The following is a 17,025-nucleotide window of genomic DNA, read 5'->3' as shown; positions in this document are numbered from 1 at the left end:
ACAGTCCCCTCTCCCCTATATAATAATACCACATATCAGTGTGTGCTGGGAGTTGTGTTATTCCTCCTCATATATCACTGTACAGTCCCCTCTCCCCTATATAATAATAATACCACACATCAGTGTGTGCTGGCAGCTGTTATTCCCGTTCATATATCACTGTACAGTCCCCTCCCCCTTATATAATAATACCACATATCAGTGTGTGCTGGGAGCTCTGTTATTCCCCCTCATATATCACTGTACAGTCCCCTCCCCCTATATAATAATAATAATAATAATAATAATAATAATAATAATAATAATAATAATAATAATAATACCACATATCAGTGTGTGCTGGGAGCTGTGTTATTTTCTCTCATATATCACTGTACAGTCCCCTCTTCCCTATATAATAATACCACATATCAGTGTGTGCTGGGAGCTGTGTTATTCCCTCTCATATATCACTGTACAGTCCCCTCTCCCCCTATATAATAATAATACCACATATCAGTGAGTGCTGGGAGCTGTGTTATTCCCCCTCATATATCACTGTACAGTCCCCTCCCCCCTATATAATAATACCACATATCAGTATGTGCTGGGAGCTGTTATTCCCCCTCATATATCACTGTACAGTCCTCTCCCCTATATAATAATAATACCACATATCAGTGTGTGCTGGGAGCTGTGTTATTCCCCCTCATATATCACTGTACAGTCCCCTCTCCCCTATATAATAATAAGACCACATATCAGTGTGTGCTGGGAGCTGTGTTTTTCCCCCTCATATATCACTGTACAGTCCCCTCTCCCCTATATAATAATAATACCACCACATATCAGTGTGTGCTGGGAGCTGTGTTATTCCCCCTCATATATCACTGTACAGTCCCGTCTCCCCTATATAATAATAATATCACATAGTGTGTGCTGGGAGCTGTGTTATTCCCCCTCATATATCACTGTACAGTCCCCTCTCCCCTATATAATAATAATACCACATATCAGTGTGTGCTGGGAGCTGTTATTCCCCCTCATATATCACTGTACAGTCCCCTCTCCCCTATATAATAATAATATCACATAGTGTGTGCTGGAAGCTGTTATTCCCCCTCATATATCACTGTACAGTCCCCTCTCCCCTATATAATAATAATACCACATATCAGTGTGTGCTGGGAGCTGTTATTCCCCTTCATATATCACTAAACGGTCCCCTCTGCCCTATATAATAATAATACCACATATCAGTGTGTGCTAGGAGCTGTGTTATTCTCCCTCATATATCACTGTACAGTCCCCTCTCCCCCTATATAATAATAATACCACATATCAGTGTGTGCTGGGAGCTGTGTTATATATCACTGTACAGTACCCTCTCCCCTATATAATAATACTACATATCAGTGTGTGCTGGGAGATGTGTTATTCCCCCTCATATATCACTGTACGGTCCCCTCTCCCCTATATAATAATAATACCACATATCAGTGTGTGCTGGGAGCTGTGTTATTCCCTCTCATATATCACTGTACAGTCCCCTCTCCCCTATATAAAAATAATAGCACATATCAGTGTGTGCTGGGAGCTGTGTTATTCCTCCTCATATATCACTGTACGGTCCCCTCTCCCCTATATAATAATAATAGCACATATCAGTGTGCGCTGGGAGCTGTGTTACTCCACCTCATATATCACTGTACAGTCCCCTCTCCCCCTATATAATAATACCACATATCAGTGTGTGCTGGGAGCTGTGTTAATCCCCCTCATTTATCACTGTACAGTCCCCTCTCCCCTATATAATAATAATACCACCACATATCAGTGTGTGCTGGGAGCTGTGTTATTCCCCCTCATATATCACTGCACAGTCCCCTCTCCCCTATATAATAATAATACCACATATCAGTGAGTGCTGGGAGCTGTGTTATTCCCCCTCATATATCACTGTACAGTCCCCTCTCCCCCTATATAATAATACCACATATCAGTGTGTGCTGGGAGCTGTTATTCCCCCTCATATATCACTGTACAGTCCTCTCCCCCTATATAATAATAATACCACATATCAGTGTGTGCTGGGAGCTGTTATTCCCCCTCATATATCACTGTACAGTCCCCTCTCCCCTATATAATAATAAGACCACATATCAGTGTGTGCTGGGAGCTGTGTTACTCCACCTCATATATCACTGTACAGTCCCCTCTCCCCCTATATAATAATACCACATATCAGTGTGTGCTGGGAGCTGTTTTATTCCCCCTCATATATCACTGTACAGTCCCCTCTCCCCTATATAATAATAATACCACCACATATCAGTGTGTGCTGGGAGCTGTATTAATCCCCCTCATATATCACTGTACAGTCCCCTCTCCCCTATATAATAATAATACCACATATCAGTGAGTGCTGGGAGCTGTGTTATTCCCCCTCATATATCACTGTACAGTCCCCTCTCCCCTATATAATAATAATAATAATAATAATATCACATAGTGTGTGCTGGGAGCTGTGTTATTCCCTCTCATATATCACTGTACAGTCCCCTCTCCCCTATATAATAATAATAGCACATATCAGTGTGTGCTGGGAGATGTGTTATTCCCCCTCATATATCACTGTACGGTCCCCTCTCCCCTATATAATAATAATACCACATATCAGTGTGTGCTGGGAGCTGTGTTATTCCCTCTCATATATCACTGTACAGTCCCCTCTCCCCTATATAATAATAATAGCACATATCAGTGTGTGCTGGGAGCTGTGTTATTCCTCCTCATATATCACTGTATGGTCCCCTCTCCCCTATATAATAATAATAGCACATATCAGTGTGTGCTGGGAGCTGTGTTACTCCACCTCATATATCACTGTACAGTCCCCTCTCCCCCTATATAATAATACCACATATTAGTGTGTGCTGGGAGCTGTGTTATTCCCCCTCATTTATCACTGTACAGTCCCCTCTCCCCTATATAATAATAATACCACCACATATCAGTGTGTGCTGGGAGCTGTGTTATTCCCCCTGATATATCACTGTACAGTCCCCTCTCCCCTATATAATAATAATATCACATATCAGTGTGTGCTGGAAGCTGTTATTCCCCCTCATATATCACTGTACAGTCCCCTCTCCCCTATATAATAATAATACCACATATCAGTGAGTGCTGGGAGCTGTGTTATTCCCCCTCATATATCACTGTACAGTCCCCTCTCCCCTATATAATAATAATAGCACATATCAGTGTGTGCTGGGAGATGTGTTATTCCCCCTCATATATCACTGTACGGTCCCCTCTCCCCTATATAATAATAATACCACATATCAGTGTGTGCTGGGAGCTGTGTTATTCCCTCTCATATATCACTGTACAGTCCCCTCTCCCCTATATAATAATAATAGCACATATCAGTGTGTGCTGGGAGCTGTGTTATTCCCTCTCATATATCACTGTACGGTCCCCTCTCCCCTATATAATAATAATATCACATATCAGTGTGTGCTGGGAGCTGTGTTATTCCCCCTCATATATCACTGTACAGTCCCCTCTCCCCTATATAATAATAATATCACATATCAGTGTGTGCTGGAAGCTGTTATTCCCCCTCATATATCACTGTACAGTCCCCTCTCCCCCTATATAATAATACCACATATCAGTATGTGCTGGGAGCTGTTATTCCCCCTCATATATCACTGTACAGTCCTCTCCCCTATATAATAATAATACCACATATCAGTGTGTGCTGGGAGCTGTGTTATTCCCCCTCATATATCACTGTACAGTCCCCTCTCCCCTATATAATAATAAGACCACATATCAGTGTGTGCTGGGAGCTGTGTTTTTCCCCCTCATATATCACTGTACAGTCCCCTCTCCCCTATATAATAATAATACCACCACATATCAGTGTGTGCTGGGAGCTGTGTTATTCCCCCTCATATATCACTGTACAGTCCCATCTCCCCTATATAATAATAATATCACATAGTGTGTGCTGGGAGCTGTTATTCCCCCTCATATATCACTGTACAGTCCCCTCTCCCCTATATAATAATAATATCACATAGTGTGTGCTGGACGCTGTTATTCCCCCTCATATATCACTATACGGTCCCCTCTGCCCTATATAATAATAATACCACATATCAGTGAGTGCTGGGAGCTGTGTTATTCTCCCTCATATATCACTGTACAGTCCCCTCTCCCCCTATATAATAATAATACCACATATCAGTGTGTGCTGGGAGCTGTGTTATATATCACTGTACAGTCCCCTCTCCCCTATATAATAATACTACATATCAGTGTGTGCTGGGAGATGTGTTATTCCCCCTCATATATCACTGTACGGTCCCCTCTCCCCTATATAATAATAATACCACATATCAGTGTGTGCTGGGAGCTGTGTTATTCCCTCTCATATATCAGTGTACAGTCCCCTCTCCCCTATATAAAAATAATAGCACATATCAGTGTGTGCTGGGAGCTGTGTTATTCCTCCTCATATATCACTGTACGGTCCCCTCTCCCCTATATAATAATAATAGCACATATCAGTGTGCGCTGGGAGCTGTGTTACTCCACCTCATATATCACTGTACAGTCCCCTCTCCCCCTATATAATACCACATATCAGTGTGTGCTGGGAGCTGTGTTATTCCCCCTCATTTATCACTGTACAGTCCCCTCTCCCCTATATAATAATAATACCACCACATATCAGTGTGTGCTGGGAGCTGTGTTATTCCCCCTCATATATCACTGCACAGTCCCCTCTCCCCTATATAATAATAATACCACATATCAGTGAGTGCTGGGAGCTGTGTTATTCCCCCTCATATATCACTGTACAGTCCCCTCTCCCCCTATATAATAATACCACATATCAGTGTGTGCTGGGAGCTGTTATTCCCCCTCATATATCACTGTACAGTCCTCTCCCCCTATATAATAATAATACCACATATCAGTGTGTGCTGGGAGCTGTTATTCCCCCTCATATATCACTGTACAGTCCCCTCTCCCCTATATAATAATAAGACCACATATCAGTGTGTGCTGGAAGCTGTGTTACTCCACCTCATATATCACTGTACAGTCCCCTCTCCCCCTATATAATAATACCACATATCAGTGTGTGCTGGGAGCTGTTTTATTCCCCCTCATATATCACTGTACAGTCCCCTCTCCCCTATATAATAATAATACCACCACATATCAGTGTGTGCTGGGAGCTGTGTTAATCCCCCTCATATATCACTGTACAGTCCCCTCTCCCCTATATAATAATAATACCACATATCAGTGAGTGCTGGGAGCTGTGTTATTCCCCCTCATATATCACTGTACAGTCCCCTCTCCCCTATATAATAATAATAATAATATCACATAGTGTGTGCTGGGAGCTGTGTTATTCCCCCTCATATATCACTGTACAGTCCCCTCTCCCCTATATAATAATAATAGCACATATCAGTGTGTGCTGGGAGATGTGTTATTCCCCCTCATATATCACTGTACGGTCCCCTCTCCCCTATATAATAATAATACCACATATCAGTGTGTGCTGGGAGCTGTGTTATTCCCTCTCATATATCACTGTACAGTCCCCTCTCCCCTATATAATAATAATAGCACATATCAGTGTGTGCTGGGAGCTGTGTTATTCCTCCTCATATATCACTGTACGGTCCCCTCTCCCCTATATAATAATAATAGCACATATCAGTGTGTGCTGGGAGCTGTGTTACTCCACCTCATATATCACTGTACAGTCCCCTCTCCCCCTATATAATAATACCACATATTAGTGTGTGCTGGGAGCTGTGTTATTCCCCCTCATTTATCACTGTACAGTCCCCTCTCCCCTATATAATAATAAGACCACATATCAGTGAGTGCTGGGAGCTGTGTTATTCCCCCTCATATATCACTGTACAGTCCCCTCTCCCCTATATAATAATAATAATAATAATATCACATAGTGTGTGCTGGGAGCTGTGTTATTCCCTCTCATATATCACTGTACAGTCCCCTCTCCCCTATATAATAATAATAGCACATATCAGTGTGTGCTGGGAGATGTGTTATTCCCCCTCATATATCACTGTATGGTCCCCTCTCCCCTATATAATAATAATACCACATATCAGTGTGTGCTGGGAGCTGTGTTATTCCCTCTCATATATCACTGTACAGTCCCCTCTCCCCTATATAATAATAATAGCACATATCAGTGTGTGCTGGGAGCTGTGTTATTCCTCCTCATATATCACTGTATGGTCCCCTCTCCCCTATATAATAATAATAGCACATATCAGTGTGTGCTGGGAGCTGTGTTACTCCACCTCATATATCACTGTACAGTCCCCTCTCCCCCTATATAATAATACCACATATTAGTGTGTGCTGGGAGCTGTGTTATTCCCCCTCATTTATCACTGTACAGTCCCCTCTCCCCTATATAATAATAATACCACCACATATCAGTGTGTGCTGGGAGCTGTGTTATTCCCCCTGATATATCACTGTACAGTCCCCTCTCCCCTATATAATAATAATATCACATATCAGTGTGTGCTGGAAGCTGTTATTCCCCCTCATATATCACTGTACAGTCCCCTCTCCCCTATATAATAATAATACCACATATCAGTGAGTGCTGGGAGCTGTGTTATTCCCCCTCATATATCACTGTACAGTCCCCTCTCCCCTATATAATAATAATAGCACATATCAGTGTGTGCTGGGAGATGTGTTATTCCCCCTCATATATCACTGTACGGTCCCCTCTCCCCTATATAATAATAATACCACATATCAGTGTGTGCTGGGAGCTGTGTTATTCCCTCTCATATATCACTGTACAGTCCCCTCTCCCCTATATAATAATAATAGCACATATCAGTGTGTGCTGGGAGCTGTGTTATTCCCTCTCATATATCACTGTACGGTCCCCTCTCCCCTATATAATAATAATATCACATATCAGTGTGTGCTGGGAGCTGTGTTATTCCCCCTCATATATCACTGTACAGTCCCCTCTCCCCTATATAATAATAATATCACATATCAGTGTGTGCTGGAAGCTGTTATTCCCCCTCATATATCACTGTACAGTCCCCTCTCCCCCTATATAATAATACCACATATCAGTATGTGCTGGGAGCTGTTATTCCCCCTCATATATCACTGTACAGTCCTCTCCCCTATATAATAATAATACCACATATCAGTGTGTGCTGGGAGCTGTGTTATTCCCCCTCATATATCACTGTACAGTCCCCTCTCCCCTATATAATAATAAGACCACATATCAGTGTGTGCTGGGAGCTGTGTTTTTCCCCCTCATATATCACTGTACAGTCCCCTCTCCCCTATATAATAATAATACTACCACATATCAGTGTGTGCTGGGAGCTGTGTTATTCCCCCTCATATATCACTGTACAGTCCCATCTCCCCTATATAATAATAATATCACATAGTGTGTGCTGGGAGCTGTTATTCCCCCTCATATATCACTGTACAGTCCCCTCTCCCCTATATAATAATAATATCACATAGTGTGTGCTGGACGCTGTTATTCCCCCTCATATATCACTATACGGTCCCCTCTGCCCTATATAATAATAATACCACATATCAGTGAGTGCTGGGAGCTGTGTTATTCTCCCTCATATATCACTGTACAGTCCCCTCTCCCCCTATATAATAATAATACCACATATCAGTGTGTGCTGGGAGCTGTGTTATATATCACTGTACAGTCCCCTCTCCCCTATATAATAATACTACATATCAGTGTGTGCTGGGAGATGTGTTATTCCCCCTCATATATCACTGTACGGTCCCCTCTCCCCTATATAATAATAATACCACATATCAGTGTGTGCTGGGAGCTGTGTTATTCCCTCTCATATATCAGTGTACAGTCCCCTCTCCCCTATATAAAAATAATAGCACATATCAGTGTGTGCTGGGAGCTGTGTTATTCCTCCTCATATATCACTGTACGGTCCCCTCTCCCCTATATAATAATAATAGCACATATCAGTGTGCGCTGGGAGCTGTGTTACTCCACCTCATATATCACTGTACAGTCCCCTCTCCCCCTATATAATACCACATATCAGTGTGTGCTGGGAGCTGTGTTATTCCCCCTCATTTATCACTGTACAGTCCCCTCTCCCCTATATAATAATAATACCACCACATATCAGTGTGTGCTGGGAGCTGTGTTATTCCCCCTCATATATCACTGCACAGTCCCCTCTCCCCTATATAATAATAATACCACATATCAGTGAGTGCTGGGAGCTGTGTTATTCCCCCTCATATATCACTGTACAGTCCCCTCTCCCCCTATATAATAATACCACATATCAGTGTGTGCTGGGAGCTGTTATTCCCCCTCATATATCACTGTACAGTCCTCTCCCCCTATATAATAATAATACCACATATCAGTGTGTGCTGGGAGCTGTTATTCCCCCTCATATATCACTGTACAGTCCCCTCTCCCCTATATAATAATAAGACCACATATCAGTGTGTGCTGGAAGCTGTGTTACTCCACCTCATATATCACTGTACAGTCCCCTCTCCCCCTATATAATAATACCACATATCAGTGTGTGCTGGGAGCTGTTTTATTCCCCCTCATATATCACTGTACAGTCCCCTCTCCCCTATATAATAATAATACCACCACATATCAGTGTGTGCTGGGAGCTGTGTTAATCCCCCTCATATATCACTGTACAGTCCCCTCTCCCCTATATAATAATAATACCACATATCAGTGAGTGCTGGGAGCTGTGTTATTCCCCCTCATATATCACTGTACAGTCCCCTCTCCCCTATATAATAATAATAATAATATCACATAGTGTGTGCTGGGAGCTGTGTTATTCCCCCTCATATATCACTGTACAGTCCCCTCTCCCCTATATAATAATAATAGCACATATCAGTGTGTGCTGGGAGATGTGTTATTCCCCCTCATATATCACTGTACGGTCCCCTCTCCCCTATATAATAATAATACCACATATCAGTGTGTGCTGGGAGCTGTGTTATTCCCTCTCATATATCACTGTACAGTCCCCTCTCCCCTATATAATAATAATAGCACATATCAGTGTGTGCTGGGAGCTGTGTTATTCCTCCTCATATATCACTGTACGGTCCCCTCTCCCCTATATAATAATAATAGCACATATCAGTGTGTGCTGGGAGCTGTGTTACTCCACCTCATATATCACTGTACAGTCCCCTCTCCCCCTATATAATAATACCACATATTAGTGTGTGCTGGGAGCTGTGTTATTCCCCCTCATTTATCACTGTACAGTCCCCTCTCCCCTATATAATAATAATACCACCACATATCAGTGTGTGCTGGGAGCTGTGTTATTCCCCCTGATATATCACTGTACAGTCCCCTCTCCCCTATATAATAATATCACATATCAGTGTGTGCTGGAAGCTGTTATTCCCCCTCATATATCACTGTACAGTCCCCTCTCCCCTATATAATAATAATACCACATATCAGTGAGTGCTGGGAGCTGTGTTATTCCCCCTCATATATCACTGTACAGTCCCCTCTCCCCTATATAATAATAATAGCACATATCAGTGTGTGCTGGGAGATGTGTTATTCCCCCTCATATATCACTGTACGGTCCCCTCTCCCCTATATAATAATAATACCACATATCAGTGTGTGCTGGGAGCTGTGTTATTCCCTCTCATATATCACTGTACAGTCCCCTCTCCCCTATATAATAATAATAGCACATATCAGTGTGTGCTGGGAGCTGTGTTATTCCCTCTCATATATCACTTTACGGTCCCCTCTCCCCTATATAATAATAATATCACATATCAGTGTGTGCTGGGAGCTGTGTTATTCCCCCTCATATATCACTGTACAGTCCCCTCTCCCCTATATAATAATAATATCACATATCAGTGTGTGCTGGAAGCTATATTCCCCCTCATATATCACTGTACAGTCCCCTCTCCCCTATATAATAATAATACCACATATCAGTGTGTGCTGGGAGCTGTGTTATCCCCCCTCATATATCACTGTACAGTCCCCTCCCCCCTATATAATAATAATATAATATATACAGGACACGTTACCTGGCTCTGGCTGTCAGGAATGTCTATGACAAAATGGCAGCTAAATCCCTTGTGGCCCCGCCCCCTCTGCTCTGTGACTGGGAGACTATAAGAATATGGCCGCCGGTCACCGTACATGAGGACACCATTAGACTATATAATCTGTCACTCTAGTGATGAAGCTGTGAGCGGTAGGTGCAGGTGGCTACTAGTTACAGGACGTCCCTCCTACTTTGTGACGCCTGATTGGCTACTCGCTGCTGCCAATCACCGCACTGAAGGGAAGGAGAGACGGTCCAATAAAAGAAGAACTTAATGTCTGATCACATGATCTGATGCAATCTGATGACGTCAACGGGAACGAACCAATACCCAGCCAATCACACCCTACTTCCGGTCCATGCGTTCCACTCTGCTATCAGGGTTTTGCCGTGCGTTCTATGCACAGGAAATGCGATCTCGACTCATCCATTGTCCAGACACTCAGCAGCAGCAGGTAACTGTGTCCTTCTATAAATGGGGAGCAGCCTGCGGTGTCCTACTATACAGGGGGAGCAGCATGTGGTGTCCTACTTTACAGGGGGAGCGGCCTGTGTTGCAATACTATACAGGGGGAGAGGCATGTGGTGTCCTGTTATTAATATTATACAGGAGGAGCAGCCTGTGGTGTCCTGTTATTATACAAGGGGAGCAGCCTGTAGTGTCCTGTTATTATTATTATTATTATACAGGGGAAGCTGCTTGTGTTGTCCTGTTATTATTATTATACAGGGGAAGCTGCTTGTGTTGTCCTGTTATTATTATTATACAGGGGAGGAGCCTGTGGTGTCCTGTTATAGCAGCAGCTGCAGAGTAATAATAACAGTAATGAGAGGTCAGGGAATAACACATAATAGGTATAACACGTATGTACTGTGTATACCAGATGATACATAACAAGAGCTGGGGAAGGATATAAGGCTGCACTCCCTGAGCTGTAACTAGTAAGGTATAATTAGCGCCAGTATCCATCCAGAGGTCAGTATTACACCCAAATGTGCAATAAGACAGGTCAGCAGCCTCCTAAGGGCGACCGTGATGCCCTAATTATAAGCAACCGTGTGGTTGTGCTGTCAGGTGTTATTATATAATAGAAGTGAGGTAAGAGTATATAATAATAACACATTACATTTATTATAGACAATAAAACAAACCAATCCACTTAGAAGTATAATGTCATTCTCTGAGGTGTATATCTTTATGCTACAAGAAAATATAGTTAAACACCAATTAAGGGCCGTATTTAATTAGTGGCGAAAATAAAAAAATTTTCGACATTAGCAAAATTGTCTGATTTTCTGCAAAAGAAGCGTCGAAAGTGGTCGAGTTTCTCCAAAAAACAGACGAAAATGGAGAAGAAAAGCTGGAGAAAAGTTTTCTCCATCCCAGATCAGGAGAAAAAAAAATGCAAAATCCCTATTTTTGGCTAAAAATTTGGGGATTTCTTTCAGAACCCTTTGGACACCCCCCTAATGATAAATTAACCCAAAAATTTTCATAAGTTGCGCAACATTTGGGTTTAAAAAAAAATTGTTAAAACTATAGACAGCTTTTTTTTCCAAGAAATTTCTGTCCCATGTAAAATTGGGGGGTACTTTAAAATGGGTGCAAGTATATTTTTGTGTCGTAAAAATGCAATTTTAAAAAAAAACCGCCTGCTGCGATCGCATGTGATGTTTAAAACACTTGACACATCGTTACCGCCCCCCGAAAAATCAGACCCAATGCGTTAATACCAATTTCAATTATTTATTTTTTTTACACCCAAGATTTGAGCAGTCATTTTTCGACAAAGTACGCAACTTACCTAAAATGTTGGTGGTAATTTATCATTAGGGGGTGTCCAAAGGGTTCTGAAAGAAACCCCCACTTTTTTAGCCAAAAATAGGTATTTTCATTTTTGCCTTTTTTTTTGGCGAAGAGATCACAGACTGTCCTATTAGCAGACCTTACTAATATGTCCTGATTGTCAGCTTGTACTGTACGGGTAATGATGTGCCCTTATTGTCAGCTTGTGCTGTACGGGTAATGATGTGTCCTTAGTGTCAGCTTGTACTGTACGGGTAATGACGTGTCCTTATTGTCAGCTTGTACTGTACGGGTAATGACGTGTCCTTATTGTCAGCTTGTACTGTACGGGTAATGACGTGTCCTTATTGTCAGCTTGTACTGTACGGGTAATGACGTGTCCTTATTGTCAGCTTGTACTGTACGGGTAATGACGTGTCCTTATTGTCAGCTTGTACTGTACGGGTAATGACGTGTCCTTATTGTCAGCTTGTACTGTACGGGTAATGACGTGTCCTTATTGTCAGCTTGTACTGTACGGGTAATGACGTGTCCTTATTGTCAGCTTGTACTGTACGGGTAATGACGTGTCCTTATTGTCAGCTTGTACTGTACGGGTATTGACGTGTCCTTAGTGTCAGCTTGTACTGTACGGGTAATGACGTGTCCTTATTGTCAGCTTGTACTGTACGGGTATTGACCTGTCCTTAGTGTCAGCTTGTACTGTACGGGTAATGACGTGTCCTTAGTGTCAGCTTGTACTGTACGGGTAATGACGTGTCCGTATTGTCAGCTTGTGCTGTACGGGTAATGATGTGTCCATAGTGTCAGCTTGTACTGTACGGGTAATGATGTGTCCTTATTGTCAGCTTGTACTCTACGGGTAATGATATATCCGGGATCTGTAGGACCCCCAGGGTCTTTATCTCGGTCTGCGCACCCCCCCACAGGTCACTCACCAGTCCGTGTGTGTGTGTGTGTTTTAGTAAATCCGGATTTGCTGCACTGTGCAGGATTACCTGTTCTCCTCAGGTGCTTGCAGTGTACGTGCAGCTGGTGAGAGCTGTGGGTCCAGCTCGTACATATGCACCCACCGTTGGCACCTGCCTCAGGGCCTGATTCAGACCCTATGCGCTCGCAAGCGGGTCGATGATGGCCAGTGCGCATGCGCACGACGGAGCCGGCTCTGTCATGCGCATGCGCTTGACCCGGATAGCGCTCCAGGTCTCGTACCAAAGGGGTCGTGCTGTCGATGTTGAGTGACAGCATGCCTTCTTTGGTGGGCGGGCCGGGGGCGTGGCTGCCCAGACATAGGCGTTCCCATGGGAACGCCTACCGTCTGGGGCCAGCCCCACTGACATCACAAGTGATGTCAGTGGGAGTGCTTTTGGCTCTGTTAGAGCCAAAAGCACTCTGGGGCTTGCGGCAACGAGACCCTACCGCAACGGTCTCGTCGCAAGCCCGATGGTCGCAATGGTCTTGACCATCGTGACCATCATCATGACCGCTCGCATAAGCTGTGGGTGGTAACCCACAGCTATGCAAGAGGCCGCAACAAAAAAAACGCCCTGATTCAGAGCGGGCGCTCGTTCAGAGCGTCCGGCTCTGAATCAGGCCCTCAGTGTGGAGCTGGTAAGGATCACCGGGGCCAGTGATATCCTTAATGCCGGAAGGCTATTTGCTGCCGGTGTCCGGGGCAGCTGAGTATAGCCGCGGGTCTGTCCTCCGTCCAAGTCACTGGTATAGAGCGTGAATAAATAGCATCTCGTTCATAGGCAGCGCAGGGCAGCGGTAACTTACTGCCGGTATCCGGAGAGGGAGCAGGACTGAGAGTGACCTCACCTGAGAGGAGCTGGCTCTTACATTATAAGTTGGGTATTGTTACAAGTGGGTTCAATCTAAAAGATCCCAGATGGGTGGATTCCCAGAAATGATACTTAAACAAACAAATTGAATATAAAAGTGTAAATGTAATATAAGAATTAGCTACAGTTGTCTATTCCTTCAGTAGATACAGCAATCACATCAGCAAAATCCAGGAGCCTTTCTCTCAGCATCTAGAGACTGGATTATTTTCATACGTCCTGGGACTTCTGCGGTCAGTGTGGTTCCAGGAATAAGGCTCTCTCTATACTGACACAGTACAGCTTATATAGGCTAGATGCTGAGAGAAATAACTCCTGAATAGGCATTTTATAAGGTATAAAGGTCATCGTTCACAATACACAGAAATATCAACAGACAGTAGGGGGCACTGTTGCCTCAATTATGAATATAGGAATGGAGTACATTTATGGTGTGTAGTTGAAGGTAAAACTATGTTGACACAGGCTTAATATATACATTGTCTCATAGCAATACATTTGTAATAGCTAACTAGTTAGCATTCTAAAACATATTGACATATATTAGACTATGTCACAATCTGTATATGTTGCAAAACCAACTGAGAGCACTGAACATTAAAATGGCGTTAAAACTTAATTTTGGTTACTCCTGATACAGGTATTCTAAGATATGATAAGGCTGGTAATGATTAGAGTCAGAGGAATGTGACATTTATACCTTGTGTCACTATGTACAAACGTATTACTACAATCCTAATACTCTGTTACAGGAGCTCTCTGCACAGTTACTGGGTGTGTAACTATATTTCCTTGTAACATAGAGATCTACACCTGAGAGACTGACATTATACTTCTAAGTGCATTGGTTTGTTTTATGTGTTATTGTCTATAATAAATGTAATGTGTTATTATTATATACTCTTACCTCACTCCTATTATATAATAACACCTGACAGCACAACCACAATTTCCCCTGACTCCCTGAGCTGAGACTGTCTGTCAGGGCGTCTTGTTATCCTGAGCAATAGAGACTCTCTCAGAGACAGCCAGTGGCTGTGACAGTCCCCAGATCCTCAGAGTGTCACTGATTATCCCCCAGGACATGTCTCACCCCACCCTACGCTGCACACACACGGCCGGCAGGCTGGTCACACATGTAACATACATCTGAGGTGCGGTCATTTGTCATTTCATCATTTGTGCAGAGTGCCTGATGGGATTCTGTATTGTGTAACCCTTTGTGTGTCCCCTGGGCTGCCTGCTGTCCTATCCCTGTGTTATTAACCTCTTCTGTTCCCTTCCCCCTCCCCTGTGTTACTAACCTCTTCTGTTCCCTTCCCCCTAACCTGTGTTACTGACACCTCTGTACAGCTGTTACACCCCCTGTTGTGTCTGTATTCCTACGTTAGTTCCCCTCTCCCCATATCTGCACCCCTTCTGCTCTCCTGTGTACTCTCCCCTCACACCCCTGTTACCTGTATGACCTCAGTATAGTCACAGATTCTCTCCGTTTCTGGAATGAATGTAAAACAAAAGTAAAAAATTCCCAACATCCCTAATTAATGTGTTTGTAAAAGATTCACGTGGAGCAAATTGCACCAAATATGTGTCTGGGAGGAATAAGACCCCCGGCCAGGAGAGGAGCATTGGTGTAACCTTATACAGTACAGCGTTGTGTGATGGCCTCTGAGGAGCCTTATGGGGCTGGGTCACAGGAACCTCTGACAGACACTGACCAGGGCTCTATGGCTGGGGGGAAAGGGGAGACTTACTGGTCACTCAGTGTTACATACACAAAAAGAATTACAAGTGCACAACTCCAACATTACTAATTATATATAATACATTTTGCAATAAATAAATAGAGGTTTTGGCATAATCATGACCATGGTTATGGGCCTACCCACCGCACCCTGGTAACCTCTGAGGGTAGGTCCCTAACATACTGGGGTTGAAATCCAGAGCACAGGACACCCCCAAACAGGCCCAGCTGAGCCACCCCAGGTCATCACTCTAATGAGGAAAGGTGAAGTGTAAAAAGGTGTTAGATAGATAAGAGCAGCTACTGCTGCATATAGTAAGGTGAAAAATATAGATGTGAAAATAATACATATAAAACAAACAATAAAGGTGCTAAAAATGCAAGAAAGGAAAAATGTGTTTTATAATGCGATGCCCTGAAGCAGCCCAACCAAAGCAATCCAGGGGACCCACGCCCCAAAAATCAACCTATAGTGCACTTCAGTATAGAAATGTGTAGGACTTACCTAGGTTGTGCCTCTTACTAAAGTGCAGTCAAAATGCCAGATCCCTGCTTAAAAGCAATAGGGGACAGGTGGGAAGGGGTGCTAGCTTTGGCTGAAGGAGCCTCATGCCTTCAGGTGTGCTTAGGAGCGCACTAAATAGAGTCCGTAGAAAAGGGCCTTAGACTGCACACCCTGAATAAATATATATATATTGGAAGGTGCTACCTGTGGAGACTATTGTTGCAAACACAAAAAGAAGAATTACAAGTGCACATCACTCAGTGTTACATGTCTGACTGTGTTACTTCTCTGTGATGTCTATTATATTTATTTGTAGATAGTCCTGCTGTGAGGAGCCAGAGTCTTTATTACACGTCACACATTCTGTATTCTCACTGATTCACTAAGGATGGACAAGGACGGGAGTCACAGGACTGAGAGAATCTTACATATTACCCTGGAGATCATCTACGTGCTGACTGGGGAGGTGAGAGGGTCTGGGGGTGTCATAGTGACATCACTTATATCTATAGTAATAATACAGGGACATGACTGGGGAGGTGAGGGGATCTGGGAGTGTCACAGTGACATCACATATCTATAGTAATAATACAGGGACATGACTGGGGAGGTGAGAGGATCTGGGAGTGTCACAGTGACATCACTTATATCTATAGTAATAATACAGGGACGTGTCTGGGGAGGTGAGGGTCTGGGGGTGTCACAATGACATCACTTATATCTATAGTAATAATACAGGGCTGTGACTGGGGAGGTGAGAGGGTCTGGGAGAGTCACAGTGACATCACCAATATATATAGTAATAATACAGGGGCATGACTGGGGAGGTGAGGGGATCTGGGAGTGTCACAGTGACATCACATATCTATAGTAATAATACAGGGACGTGACTGGGGAGGTGAGGGTCTGGGGGTGTCACAGTGACATCACTTATATCTATAGTA

General features: G+C 43.3%; 1 protein-coding gene across 1 annotated transcript in view; it reads left to right on the top strand.

Moving 5' to 3' along the window:
• Window positions 1-10,496: 10,496 nt before the first annotated feature.
• LOC148476841 (uncharacterized) overlaps window positions 10,497-17,025 on the top strand; it is a 223,941-nt gene continuing 217,412 nt past the window's right edge. The window contains exons 1-2 of the mRNA XM_088457572.1: window positions 10,497-10,636; window positions 16,398-16,547. Of these exons, the coding sequence (XP_088313698.1) occupies window positions 16,470-16,547 (78 nt within the window). The 5' untranslated portion in view covers window positions 10,497-10,636; window positions 16,398-16,469. The remainder of the gene's footprint in view (window positions 10,637-16,397; window positions 16,548-17,025) is intronic.

Source organism: Taudactylus pleione, unplaced genomic scaffold (genome assembly GCF_031769625.1).
Source record: "Taudactylus pleione unplaced genomic scaffold, aTauple2 ptg000768l, whole genome shotgun sequence".
NCBI lineage: Eukaryota > Metazoa > Chordata > Amphibia > Anura > Myobatrachidae > Taudactylus > Taudactylus pleione.
This window is presented reverse-complemented; position numbering and strand designations above follow the sequence as displayed.